The sequence below is a fragment of the Danio rerio genome, chromosome 10, assembly GCF_052040795.2.
Source record: "Danio rerio strain M-AB ecotype USA chromosome 10, GRCz13ab, whole genome shotgun sequence".
Lineage (NCBI taxonomy): Eukaryota > Metazoa > Chordata > Actinopteri > Cypriniformes > Danionidae > Danio > Danio rerio.
Window position 1 is genome coordinate 8,649,635 of NC_141030.1, and position 25,951 is coordinate 8,675,585.

The 25,951-nt window shown below is 37.0% G+C and overlaps 2 protein-coding genes across 7 annotated transcripts in view; both read right to left on the reverse strand.

The window, feature by feature from the left end:
• Positions 1-25,951, reverse strand: part of LOC147841961 (uncharacterized) — a 280,011-nt gene that overhangs the window by 206,297 nt on the left and 47,763 nt on the right. The gene's annotated exons all lie outside the window — the stretch shown is intronic.
• csgalnact1a (chondroitin sulfate N-acetylgalactosaminyltransferase 1a) overlaps positions 1-25,951 on the reverse strand; it is a 91,683-nt gene that overhangs the window by 36,204 nt on the left and 29,528 nt on the right. For all 5 annotated transcript variants that reach the window (XR_015500763.1, XR_015500762.1, XM_087270128.1 and 2 more), the window contains exons 2-3: positions 24,490-25,903; positions 9,335-9,551 (exon numbers count right to left, since the gene is read on the reverse strand). Coding sequence is in view for 3 of the 5 variants with exons in the window: in XM_087270128.1 (XP_087126254.1) it covers positions 9,335-9,551; positions 24,490-25,267 (995 nt within the window). In the remaining 2 variants the exon portion in view is untranslated. The remainder of the gene's footprint in view (positions 1-9,334; positions 9,552-24,489; positions 25,904-25,951) is intronic.

Consider the following 25,951-nt stretch of genomic DNA (forward strand, 5'->3'; position numbering starts at 1 on the left):
TGAAGTAGTACGTTAAAGGCGTAACTTGCAGTTATCAAGATCCTTTTGAACCATGCGAGACGTAATAACTGTGGTTGTTGGGTTTAGGGTTGTGGTAGGTATAGACTTTAATAACTGTGACGGTTGGGTTTAGGTGTGGAGTAGGTGTAGATGTTAATAATTGTGATGGGTACAGCGTCATCTTGCTGACAAGATAGTTTTGACACATGGGTCTACATAACTTCAAGTTACACCTTTACTACAAGTTACGCCTCTTCATGTTACACCCCTGTCTTGGGCCCGGAGACAGACCCTATTCTTTAAAGTTGAAATATTTAAGATTGAAACTAGGTATTGCGATACAAATTCTAAATATTAGAAAGGTGTTTTTTCACATGATTTCACAGACACAGTTTGCCAGATTGACGGCAAACAGGAGTAGGTATTCCTGACGATTGAGCCTTACACTAAAAGCTAGACAGAACCACAATTCTGCAATTCTTTAGCATTGTTTTTCAGATAACCAAGTACAGTATGTTCACATAGCATGTTTCTTAAATATCTGCAAACATATTATGGTATTTGTACATCTTAGAAGACTCAATAACATACATACAGTACAAAAATAAGTACCTAAGTTGATATAGAGTAAAAATATATATATTTAAAAATATTACTTAATAAAAGTCTAAAAGGTAGATAGCAAAATATGAATATTATAAATTCAAAAATGCATTGCAATAAAAAACTCCAAGATGGAACAAATCTATTGAGTGTTGTCCTTGAGAGACACATGTACCGATACAGATGGTTTCAGATTTTGACAAGACGAGATGACCCTGCGGGGCACGACAAGAGTAACACACAAAGACTGAAGCCCTAGTGTGAAATTCCTGATCTGAAGCAGCCATATTCTGACAGAAGTGTGCCAACTGTTTGGAGACGCTGCTGAACAAGATCTGTGTCCTTTATGCTCAACAGACAATAGAGATTTGGATGTTTAGACTTCAGTTCTGAAGAGCTTAAGAGAATTGTGTGGTTTATTTGCAGCCTACTGGTTCAGATTTAATTTCATGTCAGAACAAAAAACATAATTTTTCTTTTGCATTTATTGAAAACACATTAAATGCAAGGTTCAAACCTAGATTTCCAACATCAGTGATCCAAAGAGACAAAAGTTACAAAGATTTTATATTCATTCTATTTTTTACATTTTAGTAATAATTGAAAGTATAATTGTTTACTACATTGATGATAATAATAATTGTCAAATTCCAATGATATCTAAAGAATCTTGTGAGCAAAATAGGTTAACGTTTCTCGTGGGTGTATATTAGAGAGCTCCCTCACTTCATGTAGGTAAAATAAACTTCCACCTATTAAGTTAATAAGATTAAAAAAGGCATACACTTCATTTTTTAAATAGTTTAGACAAATTAAATATTATTATATTTCCTTGGTTCAGCATTTATCAAGCTGTGCGTTTGTGTGTCTGTGTGTGTGATTATATAAGAGCTGCACGTCAGAGCAGAGCTTATTATTATTTACAACTCATCCAAATATGGTCAATTATGGACCTTTTAATTCTAGGGGTATTTTGTGGAATAATAAATTAGCATTTAAAACTGTTTATGGAGATTGATTTAAACTTATCTAAAGAATATAAAATCTAGCCAATGGTTACTGGCTCTATGAGAGTAAAAAAAAAGACATACAGACAAAACAAAATGAATTTGCAGAAGGCAAGTCCTGCTCAATGAATAATTTTATAAATAACAGCGTAATCACTTTACGTCATAAGGCCTAAATGAATCAATCAGGAGCCACAGCTTAATTCTTTCCCTTACTGATTGACTGTCAGTTGACTGCTTCTCATTTCCATTTAGTCAAGTAAATATTCAAGACCACAGTTTAAGCTAAAAACAATTTTCAGTGTTCTACTGAAGAAAACAAAGTCATCTGTATATTGGATGACCGGAAAGTGAGTAAATTAACAGCAAATTGTCATTGTATGTCATGTGTCACACTTTTAATGCCTCTTTGACATGCTTTGTCATGAGGAACCGTAACTATTTTATGTTTTGTCTAAAAAAGTGGCTAATTCGTACAAATTCATACCATTTTATTCACATAAAAATGTGCAAATTTTAAAAGGAGACGTGTTTACAAAACCCACCCTAACCCTAGTCCTCATTAGGTGATGACTGATGAGCAAATCAGACTAAAATGTACAAATGACATCGCACAAATGAATACAAATCAGCCACTAAATAAAAAAGTCATCTCGCAGCCTGAATAGCTAAGACCAGGCTGGAAATGGCTGGAAACCAGCCTGGTCAAAACCCCTCTTAAACCAGGCTGGTCGACCAGCTAAAACCAGCTAACTAGCTTAGGCTGATTTAAGCAGGATTTTCTTTTCAGCAGGGATAAGATTGTGTTGATATTTTCATAACACACCTCATAACTCATCTAAACATGAATAAAATATCTATTGGATTCATTTATATCATGACTCAGTGGCAAAACTGCACACACAGCACAAAACTAAATGCAATGTTTGCTATGAATGCTACTAAATGCTACAAATTGCAGTAAGACTGTTGAACATATTTTCATTACACACTTCATAACTTGGCATCTAAGAATGAAAATAATATCTACTGGATTCATCTATCATGACTAAGTGGCAAAAACGTACAAACTAAAAGCACAAAACTAAATGCTATGTTTGCTATGAATGCTACTATATGCTACGAATTGCAGTAAGATTGCTTTGGACATATTTTCATAACACACTTCATAACTTGGCGTCTAAACAAGAATATATCTACTGGATTAATCTATCATGACTGAGTGGCAAAAGTGCACACACAGCACAAAACGATATGCTGTTTGCAACAAATGCTACTAAATAGTACGAATTATTGTAAGATTGCGTTATTTTGCACTTTTTATGCAAAAAAAATTGCATATTTTCATAACACACTTCATAACTTGGCATCTAAACATGAATATAGTATGTAATGGATTCATTTCTATTATGACTCAGTGGCAAAACTGCACACACAGCACAAAACTAAATGCAATGTTTGCTATGAATGCTACTAAATGCTACAAATTGCTGTAAGACTGTGTTGGACATATTTTCATTACACACTTCATAACTTGGCATCTAAGAATGAAAATAATATCTACTGGATTCATCTATCGTGACTAAGTGGCAAAAACGTACAAACTAAAAGCACAAAACTAAATGCTATGTTTGCTACGAATGCTATGAATGCTACGAATTGCTGTAAGATTGCTTTGGACATATTTTCATAACACACTTCATAACTTGGCGTCTAAACAAGAATATATCTACTGGATTAATCTATCATGACTGAGTGGCAAATGTGCACACACAGCACAAAACGATATGCTGTTTGCAACAAATGCTACTAAATATTATGAATTATTGTTAGATTGCATTATTTTGCACTTTTTATCCAAAAAAAATGCATATTTTTATAACACTTCATAACTTGGCATCTAAACACGAATATAGTATGTAATGGATTCATTTCTATTATGACTGAGTGGCAAAAGTGCAAACACAGCACAAAACTAAATGCTATGTTTGCTACGAATGCTATGAATGCTACTAAATGCTACAAATTGCAGTAAGATTGCTTTGGACATATTTTCATAACACACTTCATAACTTGGCGTCTAAACAAGAATATATCTACTGGATTAATCTATCATGACTGAGTGGCAAAAGTGCACACACAGCACAAAACGATATGCTGTTTGCAACAAATGCTACTAAATAGTTTGAATTATTGTAAGATTGCGTTATTTTGCACTTTTTATGCAAAAAAATTTCATATTTTCATAACACACTTCATAACTTGGCATCTAAACATGAATATAGTATGTAATGGATTCATTTCTGTTATGACTGAGTGGCAAAAGTGCAAACACAGCACAAAACTAAATGCTGTGTGCTACAAATGCTATGAATGCTACTAAATGCTACAAATTACTGTAAGATTGCATTGAACATATTTTATAACACACTTCATAAACTGGCATCTAAACATGAATATAATACTGGATTCATTTCTACCATGACTGAGTGGCAAAACTGCACACACAGCACAAAACTAAATGCAATGTTTGCTATGAATGCTACTAAATGCTACAAATTGCTGTAAGACTGTGTTGAACATATTTTCATTACACACTTCATAACTTGGCATCTAAGAATGAAAATAATATCTACTGGATTCATCTATCGTGACTAAGTGGCAAAAACGTACAAACTAAAAGCACAAAACTAAATGCTATGTTTGCTATGAATGCTACTAAATGCTACGAATTGCTGTAAGATTGCTTTGGACATATTTTCATAACACACTTCATAACTTGGCGTCTAAACAAGAATATATCTACTGGATTAATCTATCATGACTGAGTGGCAAAAGTGCACACACAGCACAAAACGATATGCTGTTTGCAGCAAATGCTACAAAATATTATGAATTATTGTAAGATTGCGTTATTTTGCACTTTTTATGCAAAAAAAAAGCATATTTTCATAACACACTTCATAACTTGGCATCTAAACATGAATATAGTATGTAATGGATTCATTTCTGTTATGACTGAGTGGCAAAAGTGCAAACACAGCACAAAACTAAATGCTGTGTGCTACAAATGCTATGAATGCTACTAAATGCTACAAATTACTGTAAGATTGCATTGAACATATTTTATAACAAACTTCATAAACTGGCATCTAAACATGAATATAATACTGGATTCATTTCTACCATGACTGAGTGGCAAAACTGCACACACAGCACAAAACTAAATGCAATGTTTGCTATGAATGCTACTAAATGCTACAAATTGCAGTAAGACTGTGTTGAACATATTTTCGTTACACACTTCATAACTTGGCATCTAAGAATGAAAATAATATCTACTGGATTCATCTATCATGACTAAGTGGCAAAAACGTACAAACTAAAAGCACAAAACTAAATGCTATGTTTGCTACGAATGCTATGAATGCTACTAAATGCTACGAATTGCTGTAAGATTGCTTTGGACATATTTTCATAACACACTTCATAACTTGGCGTCTAAACAAGAATATATCTACTGGATTAATCTATCATGACTGAGTGGCAAAAGTGCACACACAGCACAAAACGATATGCTGTTTGCAACAAATGCTACTAAATATTATGAATTATTGTAAGATTGCATTATTTTGCACTTTTTATCCAAAAAAAATGCATATTTTTATAACACTTCATAACTTGGCATCTAAACACGAATATAGTATGTAATGGATTCATTTCTATTATGACTGAGTGGCAAAAGTGCAAACACAGCACAAAACTAAATGCTATGTTTGTTACGAATGCTATGAATGCTACTAAATGCTACAAATTGCAGTAAGATTGCTTTGGACATATTTTCATAACACACTTCATAACTTGGCGTCTAAACAAGAATATATCTACTGGATTAATCTATCATGACTTAGTGGCAAATGTGCACACACAGCACAAAACGATATGCTGTTTGCAACAAATGCTACTAAATAGTATGAATTATTGTAAGATTGCGTTATTTTGCACTTTTATGCAAAAAAATTGCATATTTTCATAACACACTTCATAACTTGGCATCTAAACATGAATATAGTATGTAATGGATTCATTTCTGTTATGACTGAGTGGCAAAAGTGCAAACACGGCACAAAACTAAATGCTGTGTGCTACAAATGCTATGAATGCTACTAAATGCTACAAATTACTGTAAGATTGCATTGAACATATTTTATAACACACTTCATAAACTGGCATCTAAACATGAGTATAATACTGGATTCATTTCTATCATGACTGAGTGGCAAAACTGCACACACAGCACAAAACTAAAGGCTATGTTTGCTATGAATGCTACTAAATGCTACAAAATGCTGTATGACTGTGTTGAACATATTTTCGTTACACACTTCATAACTTGGCATCTAAGAATGAAAATAATATCTACTGGATTCATCTATCATGACTAAGTGGCAAAAACGTACAAACTAAAAGCACAAAACTAAATGCTATGTTTGCTACGAATGCTATGAATGCTACTAAATGCTACGAATTGCTGTAAGATTGCTTTGGACATATTTTCATAGCACACTTCATAACTTAGCGTCTAAACAAGAATATATCTACTAGAAATTAAATAAGATTTTTCCAAATTCTTCCTCATTGTGCAACAAATGTAAAAACTCTGAAGGTACACTGGCTCACTCATTCTGGTTATGCCATAAAATTAGTTCATTTTGGCAGAGCATTTTTAATTTTATATCTGAAGTATACGGGATAAGTCTGTCACCAGATCCAAAATTGGGCATTTTCGGAGACACCTCAGAAATAGGAGATAAATATATATCACAGGCAGTATCTTTGTGTATGATATTAGCAAAGAAAATAATTTTACAAAATTGGAAGTCAGATTATGTGCCTGTTTTCGAAATTTGGGTTAGAAGCTTAAGTTTCGTGTTGCCCATGGAGGAAATGCGATATGGGATGACAAACAAACTAAACACATTTTTAAAAATCTGGAGCCCAATTATGTTCTATATCAGTAATGCTAACTTGTAACTCTTTATAAGTGAGATTGGTCTGGAGTAAGTCGAATTGTGGAGCCTATGCATTTCTCTGTAAATTATTTTTGTTTCATATTTAATTCTATTTATTTCCTTATGCTTTCTGGATGATGTTGTATTATGTTGTGTCTGACTATTTGTATATTTTGAAATGGCCTTTGTAACCCCCCCTTATTTTTATTTATTTATTTTTTATGTAGTTTTTTGTTCTGTTTATGTTGTTGATTATTTCTTATGCTAAAAACAATAAAAAGATTTAAAAAAAAAAAAAGAATATATCTACTGGATTAATCTATCATGACTGAGTGGCAAAACTGCACACACACCACAAATGTAAATGCTATGTTTGCTATGAATGCTACTAAATGCTACAAACTGCTGTAAGACTGTGTTGAACATATGTTCATAACACACTTCATCACTTGGCATCTAAACATGAATATAATATCTACTGGATTCATTTCTATCATGACTGAGTGGCAAAAGTGCACACACAGCACAAAAAAAAGTGCTGTGTTTGTGTTGTGTGTACTACAAGCATTATCTTCTATATGCATCTCTATCATGTTAATGCCACAGCCCATTAGTTTGATGGGGCTGCTGGGATTGAGCTCATTCTGTATGTGAATGTAACTCACAATCCCCTTGTTTGTCCTCTCAAGCCTCCCAAACCAGAATGAGGTCAAAGTGTTTGCTCAACGCCTATTATAAGACTCTTTAAGCACTGCTTGCAGGCACTAATTAAAACAGAAATTAGATGTAAAATAGGAGGTGGAGGGTGACTGAGACAAACTGGTTTGGTAGTTTTCACAAAGAGGGTACAAAATAGCACTCAAATCTATTAAGGGAATAGTTGTTTTCTTTAGCATTGACTTTATATCAGGTTATATGAGGTTTCAGGTTAGTTCAGGTCAGGTTTTAGGTTAGTTCAAACCTTGCTTTTAGGGATTTTATTATTATCTAGAATCAGAATAAGAATGAGCTTAATTGCCAGGAATTTGTTTTGTGACAGACCTCGGTTAAACGTCTCATCCAAAAGACAGCGCTCACTGAGCAGTATAGAGTCCCCTTCACTATACTGGGTTCATGACTGACCTACACGGACCACAGGTTGAGGACCTCCTGCTGGCCTCACTGACACCTCTTCCAGCAACAATCTAGCTTTCCCATGTGGTCTCCCATCCCGGTACTGACCGGGCGCATAACAATATAAACAAGCTATAAACCATAAGTAAACATTACATCTAAAGAGTTCTAAAATACACTACAGATAAATGATGAGATAGTAGATGTTAATAGGAAATTTATTCATTCATTCATTCATTTTCTTGTCGGCTTAGTCGCTTTATTAATCTGGGGTCGCCACAGCGGAATGAACCGCCAACTTATCCAGTGGGAAATTTATGCATCAAGTTATAGAAAAAAAAAAAAAAACGGAGAGTATAGTACAGTTGTAAAATGAATTAAATTAAATTAAATTAAATTAAATTAAATTAAATTAAATTAAATTAAATTAAATTAAATTAAATTAAATCAAATTAAATTAAATTAAATTAAATTAAATTAAATTAAATTAAATTAAATTAAATTAGTGAGGTTTGGGATGTTTTGGTTTTAGTTCAAAATCTTGTTTTTGTTATTGTTTTATTATTATCTAGCAATAAACATTCAAGTAACAATTAAATTAGTTACAAGTTAATTTTATTTAATTATGATGGATTATTTTGTGCTGTGATTAATAAAATAAAATAATAAAATAAAATAAAATAAAAATAAAACAATAAAAATAAAATTTATAATAAAAACAAAATAAAACTATATTGCATTATATTTATGAAGAGCGCCACAGATTGCCTTACAGCAAGAAGGTGGCTGGTTTGAGCCTCAGTTGGCATTTCTGTGTAAAGTTTGCAGGTTCCCCCACACTCCAAAGACATATGGTACAGGTGAATTGAATAAGCTCAATTGTCTGTAGTGTATGTGTGTGAATGCAAGAGTGTATGGGTGTTTCCCAGTGTTGGGTTGAGGCTGGAAGGGCATCTGCTGCATAAAAAATGCTGGATAAGTTAGTAATTCATTCCACTGTGGCGACCCCGGATTAATAAAGAGACGAAAAGAAAATGAATGAGAGAATGAATAATTATGAGGTCTTATAAAGTCTGAAGTGGCTGAAAATCTTTTATATTCTTTGGTGGATTTTCTATTATGCTTGGACAAATTAAATTTATATTTAGTTTAAATTTATTTTACCCTGAGTCAATTAGAAAAATAATCTTGAAACAGTTAAAATATCTCTTTATTTTTAATATTTTTTTAATTAATTACTTTAATCTTTGATGTAAAATGTCATTTAATTTGATTTAATACTCAACATTAAGCTCTCTTTCATATTTTTGTTTTAAACATTTAACACCACAAATTCACAATACATTATCTGTGCCTTTAATTCTTAAAAAATACTGCAACCCCAAACCACATAATTTCTAGGAAGATGAGAATGATAACTTTCTCGGTACTTGGTAGCGGTTGGAATGGCATCCGTTGTGTAAAACATATGTTAGAGTTGCTGGCGGTTCTATTCGCTGTGGGCGACCCCTGATAAATAAATACTAAGCTGAAGGAAAATGAATGGATGAATGAGGAGCAGAGAATGAATGAGATAACAGAGAGAAGCAGAACGGTTACCTGAAGTTGTGCATGAACTGTCTGAATTTGTCGGCCCTCTGGGACAGCGGCAGCACAATGTTAATGGGCATGTGGCTCGTCTCCACCAACTCGCTCTTTACCTTCATAAGGGGGCCGAAGGGTCTGAACAGAACCAGCCTGCGGAGCTCATGTTTGTGTTCACCACGAAAGGTCAACTCATAGAGAGAGCCCTTGTCCTTCTCAGTGCGCGCAAGCCCTGCAATAAAGAAAACACATCAACTACAGTGAAGAAAAGGAGAGCTTTTCTCTTCAGCACACACACACACACACACACACACACACACACACACACACACACACACACACACACACACACACACACACACACACAAAGTAATGCAGGATTTCAAGCTCAAGGACAAATACAACAAAGATAAAAACACAGTTGTGCACAGACAGGAGAATGAAGGAAAAAAACACACCTTGAGACCACAAATCTCCTTATGCAAAAATACAGAGGAAATCAGCATTTCATAGCTCTTTATCTCAGATGTTTATGAGCAATTTATTTTAAAAGGCAAAAAGGAGACAACTATTGGTATACTGTACAGTACACCAACTGAATGCATTGTGGTATAAATATTACTGTTTAGCCCTATATTGAAATACTCATTGGAAAAACCCTGGAGTATTACTGGGGGATAACACAAGACTTAGGTTTGAAGAGTTCACACTTAGCTGATGATTGATAATAAGGCATGTTTGGCATGCTGTCCTGGGAGAGAGCCCTGAGCTCAGAACTAGGTATGGGCCGGTATAAAATTCTGATGGTATGATAATCTTGGATACAAATATCACGATTTCCTGTTTCACTGTATTGTGATTGCTCCTTTAAGATATACTGTATTCGTTTTAAATGTCTGGATAAAAAAAAATTAAAAATTCACCTTTTGAACAGTATATTTTATTTTGAGCAACATTTAAGATATATTGGAACAGTAAACATGTCAGGCTAAATGAATTATTGACTTCTGCTGTCTTTATTTGTTTCAAAAAGAGATTATTATATATATATATATATATATATATATATATATATATATATATATATATATATATATATTTTTTTTTTTTTGCAATTTAACATAGCATCTTTGGATATATTTTCTGCTGGAGATATTGTTGTCCTAAAAAACTAAAAGCAAAAAAAAAAAAAAGTAAATAAAAAATCGTTCACATACACACATACCTAAGGAACGATATTGCAGAAAATTGTGACGGGTTTAAAACCTTGATGTTTTCAAACCGTGGTATACCTTGAAACGGTTATCATCCCATGCCTACCCAGAACATACTCAAGTCCTCCAGTTTCGTAGGGCGAGAGGAGAGTCTGACCTCAGGTAGGTCTCGAGAACTGCCCTGAGTTCATTCTTTTGGCCTGCTCTTTGATTATCAGAGTTTGTGCTTTGAAGCTTAGTACTAAATGCTCATTTACGGTGCAAATTTGGTTTATTTAATTCCCTTATACTGCATGTCTTTGGATTGTGGGAGAAAACAAGAGTACCCGGTGGAAACCAACACCAGCACAGGGAGAACATGTAAACTCCACACAGTAACGCCGACTGGTCCAGCCGGAACTTGAACTGGTGATGTTCTTGCTGTGAGGCAACAGTGCCAACCACTGAGCTACCATGCCACCCTGGATTAAAGGAAAGTGGGGGAGGAGTAGGGGTGGATGGGGGTATTGTTTAAGACAAAAATATCAACAAGGCAAAGCATCATAGCTGGGGCAATTGTCATAACAACATGAAAACAAAAAATTTAATTTTGAACGAAAAAAGCCGCTTTCGTACATACAAACAGGCTCTTTTTGAAAATACCGGTAAATTCATCGATATCCGGCAATTTTGCGGTAAGAGAAGTTGTAACATTACAGGTAATATTTTGAAATGCTGCTCTGTGTAAACATAGAAGGTAAACTCTACTCCAGCCAATCAGAACATTCAGACGCATTAACATCCGTGCTGTTTATGACAATAAAAACCTTTGAATATTTTTGCAGACACATTTACCTTCTAGATGTTAGTCAGATAACGTTTCAACTGAGGAAAATATTATCGATAAAATGCTTATGATAAACCGCTGTGAGTTTACTGCAAGCCCTGCGTTCAGCTGCGTGGCGCTCGTGCTTCCGGGCTGCTAGCACCGACAAACATACGTACATCTCGACATGCGAAAGGGGTCAATGTTATGTTTAAATTGAAGTTGTTCACAATACTTATCCATCCACAGAATTTGTAATGTAGTCAAGCTTGCAAACATTTAGCTGCGGTTCATGCTTCTGCCTTTGGATATCTCTGGGACAAAAGCAGCTGCATGAATGCTAAATCTTTAAATAAAAGTGAAACCATCAATTAAAGATCCCTATTATGTTTTCAAATATAAGCGTAGCTGTTTAGAGGCCATTTATGGTTAATGAATTTACCTGTATTTTGGAATGGATGTGTGTCTTTTCTGGAAAAATTCTGGAACGTCCCTGCCTGTGTGAACAGCGCTTTTTTAAATTTAAAGATAAAGTCCGGAAATGTTCTGGATATTTACTGGTATCACTGAGTGAAAGGTGCTATTGATGAACAAAGTATACGGACACAAACTGTCCAGCAAAGTAATGCACAAGATGCCACAAAGTGCAACCATATGGTGCATTTCAGAGGCCAAAAGGCTTTACAAAACAAGTTTTTAAATTGATGTACATTAGAAATTCAGAAGTGGATTTGGACAGCAATTAAATAACCACATGACCTCGGTGTTTGCCAAAAAACAAAAGGTAATTTGGTTGGGGATTTTAACACAGCTTGTGAGACAAAACACAGATATTCTGGATTCAGATTTCCATAAAATCACAGGCTTCTCCTGTAAATAGTGAAAATTTTTTACGTTCCTCTAAGCAATAGACTTTTCAAAAGACAGTGATGATGTTTTTAATGGTCATCAGCGTCTTAAATCCTAACAAATTTAGATTTTTAATTAAAATATTTGTACACTTTTAAACATTTACTTTGTATTATATTTGATCTTTGCATCAAGTTACCAAAAAACTAGGTACTGCTTATGTGAGGTGTTTTAATGAAGTGTCTATGGGCAGGACAGTACATTTGACATTGTTTTGTCTTCTAGCTTATTGAATAATAGGAACCATTTTTTATTATTTTTTGTCTCTTTTCTTTTAATCAAACAATTATTTGTATTGGTCATGTAAGGGTCATATATTAACTGAATTTCTAATGTTGTGTGTGAGTGCTGTGCATACTAATTAACATTTTTGCAGAAGTAGATAGATGCGGGTCCAAAATTAAATTCAGCTCTGCAGAAACTTCCTGTCTGAAGAGAGGTGTTAAAACTGAACACAGAAAGATGTATACTTTGTTGTTGGGCTGAGAATTCATAGAAAAAGAGGAAGTATGTCGAAGGTGCGGTCAATGGAGGACTGAACAATGACTGACAAGTGACGTTACACCAAAACTCCACCTGTTAAGATCGGTGGTGTATATATGCTGAAGTCAGGAAATGTATGTTAGTTGCGAACCTCTTGAATGTAATTCTTGTATTGCATTGGGGTAATGTAACCCAGAGCTCTGTCATCGAATTATTCATTTGTATCCAATAAATTGTTACGATTTTTGACATTGAAGAAAAACCTCTCCTGACCTTTTCTCTTGAACACGCATGGAATAGAGATAGATATTCCAACAAGCTGAATATTTAAACATTTGTTGAATGTCATGAAAACACTTTGATGGGTTTTTTTTCCCTTTCTTATTTGACCAAATCACATTGTGATACTCTGCTATGCACAGCTCTCTTAGTTTACCCAGCTACGATGACTTCTGCTTCAGAGAAACATGGAAATGTGAAAAGGATCTTTTACAGTTCAAATAGTACTGTAGAAAAAAACGACTGTGCATGTACAGTAAGCAGGTTATACAATAATTACAAAAGACAGTTATGTTACCAACAGGCTCACTGATTTATTATGTAGCCGATTGATTTCTTCATATAAAGAATGCTTTCATGCCCTCAGCTCAAATCGACACCTCAGGCATTTATTTGGCAGCATAATAAAACACAGACATCTGCTTTATGAAGCCGTGCATGTTTCTGTGCATATAAATGGATCTGTTTTTGAGCAAAATTTGTGCATTTGAATGGGAGATACAGCAGGGGAAAAAAAAGACATTCTTTCTTTGAATTAAAAAGCATATTTTGGTATAAAAAACAGGAAATGTTTCTTATGTGTGCTCTATTGTTTGTCATAGTAGCTTGTTTTTTTTGTCAGGTTTGGTTCTTTTCCTGTTGTAGGCTGCAAAAACACTAGAATTAGCAAGAAATATAAAATATAAAACTAATAGTCAAAACCTGCTTGGAACTATTTCAGCTATGTGCTACCCTGAAAATAACTGCACAACTTAGCATGTGCATCAGCTAATCAGAAACAAGCATTCAACAACTTTGGATAACACTTACTATTGCCATATTTTTTCCTATTGGAATATACAAGCAAATTAAAACTCATTAAGACCACATAAAATGAGCTAATTTTTAAATAAAAACAAACTATTAAGTGGTTTTTGAAAACAAGCTTCAATGCAGAGTGTAACAGCACTGAGTGAATGAAAACATCCAGCTAAAGTTTAAATCTACCATATGTAAATCACCATGTGTTTAAAACTATTGATTCTTTAACGAAATAGTCGACTCAGAGTGGAATAAATGATTCGAGTTGGGTTCGTATCTTTTGCCTGAACACGTCGATGTTAATACAGTACATCACCAAATATAAAGAGCCGCATCCGGTAAAACGTGAACACACCTTTCCCTTCAGACACTAGCCGAGCACAGGGGATCATGGCAGTGATCAAGACACGAAAATGACGATCACTGACAGATAGAGATTCAGCTGCAGGGAATTAAGGGATAAAGTTAATTTTCACAACAATACCACAGTACAGCCTTTTTCTTTTTTAACCATGTGCTGTGTTTGTTCCTGTCTTTTTTCTGATGTTTTGATAACTTAACTTAAACTGCAATGCAGAATTTGTCGGCCGTTTGCTATTAATAGAAGAAGCAGTAAAGACTATTAAGTATGGGACTTTGTCAGGGACTTTGTCAGTAACTGTTACAGTTCATATGGACCAGTTTCTTCTTCCTCCGGATCACAACAAGTAAGTGCAAGGCTTGAAGCTTACGCTGCTATTCTGAACCAATAATCGGAAGCAGAAAGCAGTTAAAGGATGGCGTTGTTTAAATTCATTATTTATCTGACTCCATTGTAATTAATCTGACTCCATTAAAGTTGTTATCATTATTGATAAAGAAAAAGAATCTCTATGTCTTAAAGCAGGCAAAGTTGTTTATTAAGTTACATGTTTAAATATACAGACAGTAGTAACAAACTAACGTACTGTATAAAAAAATTAGCTGTAACATATGCACTGCTGAGCAACAAACGCAGTTTCACCTTTCAAGTTCATGTTAGCATATGAGGCTACGCACTGATGTGCGGGAGATGCAGAGTAAAAGACATTCTCCCCGATCAACAGTTACCTTTGCCTATTATACCCTGAGCAAAGCATTGTCAAACATGAGTGAAAACCAACACCCAAAACCAGATAAACATTAGAACAAAGTTGAGGAGATAAAGTGGGGAAGAAGAACATTAACATACTCTCCTCAGATCATGACTCAGCAAATATATTGTAGATTGAAATACAATTAATCAATGTCTCTGTTGATTTCATCACTACAACACTGAAATCATAAACTGTCAAATGACACCAAACATGACAAAGTTATCTGAAGGAAGAACACAAGTAGATGAATTGTGTATGGTGAAAAGCACATGGTTACTCTAAGCAAATGGCAGAGATGTGTATTGGAGCTCTGAGGAACTCTGCCTCACCAGGAGGACCCATCCCATGCTTGGAATGTCTCAGTAGTCCTTCATTAGCATAGAAGGAAAAGTATATAATATTTTCTCAGCTTACATAAGTGTGATTAAAATTTTTGCCTCATTTTCTGTAGTTTCCAAAATATGTATTTAATTGTATGTTATAAGTTGTAATCACTTCGCGCAGTTTGTAATCCCTTGTAATCACAAATGAATCGCTGAACAAATTATATGGGAGTCGTTAGGATAATTAGTTAAAAAAATGCATATCGTCACTTTAGAATTATAAGGTTTAATCAGAGATTTATTCATTCATTTATTTTCTTGTTGGCTTAGTTCCTTTATTAATTCGGGGTCGCCACAGTGGAATGAACCGCCAACTTGTCCAGCAAGTTTTTACGCAGCGGATGCCCTTCTAGCCACAGCCCATCTCTGGGAAACATCCACACACACATTCACACACACACACTATGGACAATTTAGCCAACCCAATTCACCTGTACCACTTGTCTTTGGACTGTGGGGGAGACCGGAGCACCCGGAGGAAACCCAGATGAAGGCAGGGAGAACATGCAAACTCCAAACAGAAACGCCAACTGAGCCGAGGCTCGAACCAACGACCCAGCGACCTTCTTGGTGTGAGGTGACAGCACTACCTACTGCGCCACTGCTTCGCCCTCAATCAGATATTTTTGTCAAAATTGAGTTATTGACATAATCTTATTAAATGACTACTCATTTACATTATGTGATGTTTTTGTATAAGTTGTTTACTATTTAGGAATTTTTTATTAAAAACCAAACAAAAAAAGTTTTGTCAACAAAGGCGAACTCAAGCTGGGCTCTATAAGGTTCTTTCTGTGAACCAATCTGCATTTTGAATCCACACACAATCGCTTCGTCATTTTGCTGAACTGCTGCATTGACAGCAGGAAAGACGAGAAAAGAAAAAAAAAACACATTAAATAATGCCATACCACTTAAAATTTTGCAGAAACCTAAACTGAAAAGATATGATGATTTAGAAGCACTCTTTGACATTGCCACAGCCATTTCTCCATGCAGCTCAAGACCGGTTACTCACTGAAGCTAAGCAGGGCTGAGCCTGGTCAGTAACTGGATGGGAGACCACATGGGAAAAACTAGGTTGCGGTTGGAAGTGGTGTTAGTGAGGCCTGCAGGGGGCGCTCAACCTGTGGTATGCTTGAGTCCTAATGCCCCTGTAATGCTGCGTTCACACCAGATGCAGAACGCGTGTCAAGCGCAAGTGATTTACATGTTAAGTCAATGCAAACGTGTGAACAGACATCCAGAATGGCCCGGGGCAAATTGAGTGTTTTTGCGCATATGACGCGCTTAACGAGCGTTTCGCGCAAATCTCTCGATTTCGAGAATCTGAACTTCAGCGTACATTTGCACAGCGTTAACCAATCAGAAGCTTGCTCTTGTGGGGGCGTGATTGTGACGTAGAACCTGTTGTCGGTGTTCCGAGGAAAATCCTCTAGCCTTCAACGACAACAGTTCATCAAACTGGGCTTGGCTCAGTCAGAAGCACCGCTGAAAGCCTCCGTGATCCAGATTCAGTGTCTGGAGAAGTTTATGAGCTCACAGAGCTGGATACACCTCTGAAAGTATGTAGTGGACTCAGACACGACCCTAAACGTATCGACGCTGTTTGTCAGTCTTCATAAAGCACGTAAACACTGTTATTTTCGTCATAAAATCCATGTTAGCCATTTAGCTATGAAGCTAGAGTCTTCGGGCAGACAGAAGCCCTTCCCATCACGCGAATCCGCGTCTGTTCTGATGTGAATTTGACACGCGAATGAAGCGGGGTTTGACGCGCGTATGAAGCGAGTAAACTCAAATGTTTACACGCAAATAGCGCGATTTATCCGCGCGTTCCGCGTCTGGTGTGAACACAGCATAAAAGTGAAGGGGACACTACACTGTTAGTGAGCGCCGTCTTTCGGATGAGATGTTAAACCGAGGTCCTGACTCTCTGTGGTCATTAAAAATCCCATCACTTCTCGTGAAAGAGCAGGGGTGTAACCCCGGTGTCCTGGCCAAAATCCCTCTATCGGCCCTTACGATCATGGCCTCCCAATCACCCCCATCCACCAAATTGACTCTATCACTGTCTCTCCACTCCATTAATAGCTGGTGGTGAGCGCACTGGCGCCGCTGTCCTGTGGCAGCCATCGCATCATCTAAGTGGATGCTGCTCACTGGTGGTGGTGTGGAGAGACCCCCCTCATGATTGTAAAGCGCTTTGGGTGTAGGGCCATACACAATAATATGCGCTATATAAATACACATTACACATTGAGATGAAATGCTACCGTTTACATTGTTGAAAAAGAAACAGTTATTAAAAAAATCTAATATATTAAATGTGAAATATATGTTTATTTGTGTGTATATATAGACAGTAAAACATTTTTCAGTGTTTATTAGACTCATTTGCTCATTGTCTGTTTTCTTTTAAAGTTTAAATTCTTTAAATTTAGCATGACAATGCATAAAATTAATTAATTTACTAATAAAATTGATTAATTATTTAAAAAACGAATTCATGGGGCATGTAATTCAATAAATATAATTCAATAATTTATATGAAGTGCATAATTATGTTAATTACATTAAATAACAGCTGCACTGGACAAAATATTTAGCACAGCCTTGTGTTCTTAATTTGAACAAGAAAACATATTCATCCTAAAACGTCAATTAAATGTTATAGAAAGCAAAAAAAAAAAAAAAAAAAGAAGTTTCTCAAACATTACCATATTGTTACAACATTTATTTTTTTATTAAATTAATAAGCAGACTGATTGTATTTCTTGAAAAGTAATTCTTCAGTTAATGATCTGCCAGACAGAACCTTAGAATTCCAAGTGGGAAATGACTTTTTAGAATCAGAAGGATCTACTTGCATTACCCCTGTTTACCCCAATTTAGGGTCTGTAGGCTCTGTCATGTTAATGCATGAAACAGAACTGTTACACACACAGTGTTTGCTACATGGAATGCAAAAACTTTGAAGCTCAAAATCTCAAAATCATTCAGAACGCAGATAAAACCTTATAATTCCATGGTGACCATATTATAAGACAATAAAAGTGTTCTTGTTGTTGGAGACCCCCAAAACCAAAATATGACCATTTATAATGCACAAAAGGGGCTTTCGGCTGTTTCTCGACAGCAAAGAGACTTGAAACGAAACAGAAAGACATCAGATTTCTCTCTCGAACAAAAGATTGCACTGAAAAGCCTCATATTTCTCATCAAAGATCCAGAATCTAAAGATGTGGAGTCATGATAAGGGCTTTCCGAAGAATCATTTGGACAGATGTTGAGATGGCAGAGGCACCAGCCCGTCTGAGGTTTGGGTAACATCCCTTATAATAAAAGCATCTGGAAGGTGGTCATGCTTGGATTTACACTCTGTACTTTCACGCTTCTCCAATTGATACAAATAAAGCCAGAGAGATCTGAACTATAAAACATCAACTGCAGACTGTTTAGGTCCCATATTCATGTTTTACATAGTGCCATTAAAGGCACAATGAGTTTTGTTATCGAGAAACACACACTCACACTTACAAGCTTTGCGCAAAACATCCCCATTCAGATCATACTTCACAGCTTCATACTTCATTAGTTTTAGTAGCAGAGAGTGGGAACACTATGTCATGATCTACACTGGGAGGTATGTGCATCTAATTTGAAATAAATTTGTGGGAAAGTTGATATGACATTCTAAGTTGTTTTTAAAACTTTAAAGTGGTTGCTAGGGTGTTGTGGTTGGTTGCTATTTTAATGAAATACAGTTTTTATATGTTTTACACTTTCTAGTTCTTGTGGATTGTGGATGCTAGGGCGATGTTGATGGTTGCTAGGGCAGTGAAATGGAGTTGATGCGTTCTAATGCGTTATGCTGTTTCCAGGATGCTGTAAGTGGTTGCTAGGTGATGTTATGTTGGGTGCCCATAGATATATACATTAGATGTCGCCTGGCCTATTGTAGTCTATTGGACGGAATGCGTCAATAGCGCCACCATCTTGCTACAGGGTAGCGCTCCTTTGAAATGAATGCGGGACCAAGGTACAGTGGAGGACTGTGGCCATGCAAATCCAGAGATATACACATATATCTGTGATCGGGAGTTTTCCTGGATGTTAGTATGTAATTTTTTTTCTAATTATGAAAATTATAATTTTACATCACTTTTCTACATTGATGGATCAGTGACCGCACGGGCATTCCTGACAAAAAGCTTGTGTTTGTGTGTATGGAAATGTACTATCCACCCTCCCTTTTAAATTTGATCTAATCGTGTCCTGAAACACAGCTCCTCTCCTGCTTTCACTTCTCATACTGACGGAGGGAGCGATTCGTTTGTGAATGAATCCCCCGAACAACTCTTTCACTAACGTTAGCCAGCAATAATACACGTTTCTGGCAGCGCAGCATCTCGTTGTCATATTTCTTTTGCATTGTTTGCTGATTTTATTCAACAAAACTAGCATAAGCCGAGTGTTTAGTGCGAGTTGGAGCTGCTTTGCCGTATGGTGAATGCAGTAAGTGACTGTTATCATCAATAACGTTACCTGATTAGCACAAAAGTTCAGAACATACAAAAACAGAAAAAAAAACATAATATTACCTATGAAAAGTTCTGCCTTTGTGCTTTGTTTTCTTTGTTTGCTCGTTACTACACCCGTAGACAGCGCTAAAGTCCCGCATCTTCACGTAATAACACTGTCTTGACTAGTGCGGTTGAATGACATTTGTCCTGGGAGCACTGTACCAATGTGGCGGCGCTATTGACACATGCTCAGGGTCCCTATGCGATATCTAGTGTATATATTTATGTTGGGTGCCTAGGGCAATGATGTGCAGTTGCTAACATGTTTTCATTATTCAGTTTCCAGAGTGATTTGGTGGATGCTGTGCAGTTGCCAGGGTAATGTAAACAGTAGCTAGGATAGTGTGGTTGCTAATGAGGATCATTGCTAGGGCAGTGAATTGCAGTTGCCAATACCTTCTGGTTATGCTGTTTCCAGGATGACATAGGAGGTAGCTAGAGTGATGCTATGCAGTTTGTTATGTCTGGTTGCAAGGGCAATGATGTGCAGCTGCTAACATGTTTTGTTCATGCAGTGTTTTTGGTGGATGCTGTGTAGTTGCCAGGGTGATGTAAGTGGTTGCTAGGACAGTGATATGCAGTTTCACAGGGTATTGTGTGTGGTTTTATTTAGTTTTTAGGTTGCTGCTTAGCAGTCTCTACAGTGTTGTGGGAGGTTGCTATGGCAGTTATTTACAGATTCGTATGTGTTATGCAGTTTCTAGGGTATTGTGGACTGTTGCTATAGCGTTGCTCGGGTGATATGGATGGTTGCTATGGCAATGATATACAGTCCCTAGTTCTTCTTGTGGATTGTTGCTGTTTGGTTGCTAGGGTGTTTATATTGTGTTTTAGTGTATGCTGTGCAGTTGCCAGGGTGATGTAAGTGGATGCTAGGACAGTAATATGCAGTTTCTAATGTAGTTTCACAGGGTATTGATTTTACTTTCTGGGTTGTTGCTTAGCAGTCTCCACAGTGTTGAGAGTGGTTGCTATGGCAGTCATATATAGAGTTTCTAATATGTTAAACTTCTAGATTGTTATGGATTGTTGCTATGTGGTTGCTAACGTGATAGGGATGGGTGCTAGGGTAGTGATTTGCAGTTGCTAATGCATTCTGGTTATGCAGTTTCCAGGATGCTGTAGGTGGTTGCTAGGGTGTTGTTATGCTGGTGCTATGCTGTTGTGGGAGGTTGTTGGTGCAATGATATGCAGTTTCAAATGTGTCCTGATTATGCAGTTGCAAGGTTGTTGAGAATAGTTGCGAGGGCAATGATATGCAATTTCAAATGTGTTCCGATTATGCAGTTGCTAGGTAGTTGAGGATAGTTGCTAGGGCAATAATATGCAGTTTTAAATGTCTTCCGATTATGCAGTTGCTAGGTTGTTGTTGATAGTTGCTAGGGCAATGATATGCAGTTTTAAATGTCTTCCGATTATGCAGTTGCTAGGTTGTTGTGGACAGTTGCTATAGGGCAATGATATGCAATTTCAAATGTTTCCTGAGTATACAGTTGCTAGGTTGTTGTTGATAGTTGCTAGGACTATGATATACGGTTTCAAATGTGTTCTGATAATGCAGTTTCGATGTTGTTGTTGATAGTTGCTAGGGCAGTGATATGCAGTTTCAAATGTTTTCCGATTATGCAGTTGCTAGGTTGTTGTGGATAGTTGCTATTGGACAATGATATGCAATTTCAAATGTGTCCCGAGTATGCAGTTGCTAGGTTGTTGTTGATAGTTGCTAGGACTATGATATACAGTTTCAAATGTGTTCTGATAATGCAGTTTCTAGGCTGTTGTTGATAGTTGCTAGGACTATGATATACAGTTTCAAATGTGTTCTGATAATGCAGTTTCTAGGCTGTTGTTGATAGTTGCTAGGGCAATGATATACAGTTTCAAATGTTTTCCGATTATGCAGTTGCTAGGTTGTTGTGGATAGTTGCTATTGGACGATGATATGCAATTTCAAATGTTTCCTGGGTATGCAGTTTCTAGGTTGTTGTTGATAGTTGCTAGGGCAGTGATATGCAGTTTCAAATGTGTTCAAATTGTTGAAGTTGTTGCTAAAAAGTTTTGAGAGTGGTTGCTAAGGTCATGACATGCATTTGGGTGGTTGTTACGGTGTTGTTTTGAGCTGTGATAGGTTAGGGCAATGATACACAATTGCATTGTATTCCAATTATGCAGTTTCCAGGGTATTGTGGGTGGCTGCTTTGTGGTTGCTAGGGTGTTAATAGATGTTTGTAAAAAAATGAGTGATATTTAACACGTTGCTTTGCTATTTCTAGGGCATTTTGGGTGGTTGCCATGTTGTTGCTAGGGTGCCATAAGGGGTGTTTATGACAGCAATATGCATGTTGCTATGGTGCTCTGAGTAGTGTTTGGCATGTTGCTCAGATATTCAATTAAAAAAAGAAAGTGGTTGCTAGGGTGTTCTGTAAGAAAGCAGGAATAATTAAGATGTCCAGTCCTTCTTGCCTCCATTCCACACATAAAATGCATTTATGGGAAAAGCAGGGCCATTAGGGAAGCCATTTGAATCAATACAAGCTACTAACAGCAAACACATCAAAGTGCGACCCGCAGGGTCTACTCCACCTCACTCACAGAACAGCTACGTTAAATAAGATGCAGGAATTCTCTGCGCAACAAGATCATGTGAGTTACCGAACATTGGTAACATTAGCTCTGGGTAAAACTGCACTTTTGGCATTAGCTGGTATCGCTTTCCATCTCCAAATCAGATTGTGTCACCACAAAATGGCTCCAGTTAAAGGAGCACTATGTACAGTTAGCCAACAGAGATAACGGACACAGGATAATGCAAGAGCAGCATGTATTCCTTGAGGGACCGGGTGAGAGAGTTATTTTGTGTGTAGAGTAGAGATATGCTTTCTGTAAACATTACTGTTTGCTGAAGCATCGTTCCAGGCCTAATGGTCAAGGTTTTTTCTTTAGACCAAATATTTTTAGAATGTCCAACATTATTCAGTCTTGCTCAGTGTTAACAAGACGGCTGGGTAAATTGACATTGTGTCTGGACACTGAGTTGTAAGAGTGGGCCTCTGGCTAAGACCTGGCCTTGGCTCTCTTTAAATTCTTCACAAGCTCTCTATTGTTGGTGTGTGAAGCAGAGTAGGCCTATTCAATTATACAGCTGATAAAGAGCTCAGAGAAGATTCCAATTGACAAGGAATGAACTTCTTTTTAAAGATACACCAAACAACTGAAAAAAGCTAAGCTGGCCTTTTAAGCAGGAAGAGTTTAGTTCATGTATCATCTCATGTTTCCTGCACAGCTATCAGTGTAATTGCATTTATCTTGAAAGTTTGAACATGCGCATTTCATCATAGCTCATTTCTAACATCTCATTTTCAAGTGCTAAACAAGACGCATAGCAACATGAATTATTTATGTCCTGTAAAGTCTATAAACACAAACAGTGAGTGAGATGTGTTGCTTTCTCTCTGGAGGAAATGGCATCGATGACAATGCTCTGAACACGATACAGCTGTGCTCATTTCCTGGTGTCATCTCAGGATATCCTGGCTTTAGCGTGTTAGCATGCTGCTACAGGATGCTCTGTTGTTTTGCTTTGTATTGATTTGGCTCTGAGGGTACAAGAATCACAACATAACATGCAACTCTTGCTTCAGAGATCCTTTTGAGAGACTTTCTGGAAATATGTCAGACTAGTGTTAAACTAAAATCTAGGATTTGTCAATGGTCCAGAGACTTGGCAAGTTTTCCTGTGGTATATGCACGAATGTAATATTGTATAGCTTCCTATTAAAAATATGAATGTAAAAGATAGATTTGTAAGGGGTTTACTTACAGTACAGATTTACAGTAAACTGAATCAATTAATAATGTAAAGTAATGCAATATTCTTAATATGAAACATTTGATTATGTTACTAACTGTTGTTTAACTTATTATTCATTTTTTAAACCACAAACACTATTTTGTGCTTTAGCTCAAGATGCTAACCTCAAACCAGATGCCACATGGCATGTCCTAAACAGAAATGTTATTTGTTTTTATTTTACTTTTTCAAAAAGAATGAGAATCCACTGAAATATCTCAGTAACAGAGTCGACATTCAATTAATCTACTATCGAGGTATCCTAAACATTTTGTCCAAATGAATGACATTCCACAATGTCTTCCAGAGTTTCCAGCCATAAGAAGTGACATCCCTTGGCGGAATTCACATGCTAAATATCAGTGCTTTAGGGATTGCTATGACTTTTTTTATAACAGATGTAACAGAGTTGACCCGAACAACACAAACTGAAATTAATGTATCGAATAATACAGAAAACCGATACTTCATGCAAATCTTTATTTAACTTAGTTGAGTAAACATTAAATAACTTAAAATGATTATTTCTTGATAACTGAAGCTGAACGTATGATTCAGGTGGAAGTTTATAGTGCTAGTTTTTAAGTTAGTATTTTTAAAGCAAAATATCCTTAAATACACAAACGTTATTTTAGAGATAAATGGATATACTTGTTGAAAAAATTATAAGTATATCTATGAGATGTAAAATGTACCCTCAATCCTAGAATCACCCACATGTTAACTGCACAACCGTTACTCTTACCTTCTATAAAGTCTGATGGCGTGTAGACTTTACTGGCTTTTGTTTTTTCTCTACCATGGTTTGGTGCATTGAGGGCATGCAGTGCGCTCTCCACCACCTCTCCCAGCTCGTCCCTGCGGTCCTTCCTCACCGGCTTCTCCTCGGGATGACGAGTCAGCCCCATTTCCAGCTGGTAGACGCGCTGTAAGGTGAAGCTCTCAAAAGGCACCACTGCATACTCACTGGGAAGTCGCACACCAGTGTGCACCTCTGCCCTGCTCAGCTGGCTGCGTAGAAACTGTTGCAGGTCACTATGACTGCGGTCTTCAGCCACGTCTCCCCCCATGCCCTTCCCAGTCGACTTCTCCAAAGAGTCCTGCATGCCCTTAAGCTGTTCGCTCCTTTCCTGGAGAGCTTCTTTGAGTTGAGCTATTTGTTTCTTCAAGCTGGCTATATGCTGCCTATGCTGCTCTTCTCGCTCTTGTAGCAGAGCCTGGAACCCTTCCCGTCCTGCAGGGCCAATAGGGGCACCTCCCACCCCACCTGGCCTGCTTGGACCTCCTGCCAAAGCCGCCATACCTCCAGCCCTGGGCAGGGGTTGCCCGGCCATGGGATCATCAGCATGGGGGCTGCATGTGATGACATAAAGGAGGGAAAGACAACAGCAAACCACCACTAACAATACACCCAGACGCGAGAGCCAGGCCAGCAGACCCCTGCGCAGCATCACAACTGGCAACCGCAACAAGACAGGTAGGAAGACGCAGTTCAGTAATGTAGAGGCATCTCTTTGTACCATCAAAACAAGGTCAAATAGCAGGCCACCCACGGCTGAAGTCACCAGTGTACGTCTTTGATTAAAAAGAAGATGAACTGTTTGTGTTGTGTCTGTCGACTAAAGTCTCATATTTCCCAGGTGCACACCACAAAGCGAGTTTTGTTCGAAACTTTACTGTCGATTCGCATTTCCCCGGCTCTTTAAACTCCAGCCTGGCTCTTCATCCACATACTTTGTCATGGGTCAAGTTACGGCCACTTCCTCCTCTTCTAGCTCTCCGTCCAGACAAATGAACCATTGGGCCAGTTCAGTAGCAACATGCGCGTATCTCCATCTGGTGAAAATTGCTCATTCTTCTCAGAGGTAGCGTGACAGACCCTTGAGAAAATGTCTGGAATGGATCCTCCATTTTACAGAGCTCCCAGTGACTCAAAAGAGAAAACCATTCATGGAAGGTTTAGCCATTAGACGTCCGTGGCAGCGGTCCATAAAGGGGAGTTTGGAGGCTGTTCATTTGTCATTCGTTCCTTTTAACTTTGTGTAACGGTCCAATGTTGTTGAAAAGACCAAGGGGTTGTTTCCAAAAGAGCTTTTTAGGTGGTCTCTATAAGTTCTCTTCATGTTTCATCATTTGTTGCTTCGGATCCAGACAGATATCTTTAGAAAAAGGTGGAGAAAAGAGAAATAAATTGATTACATTCTGTA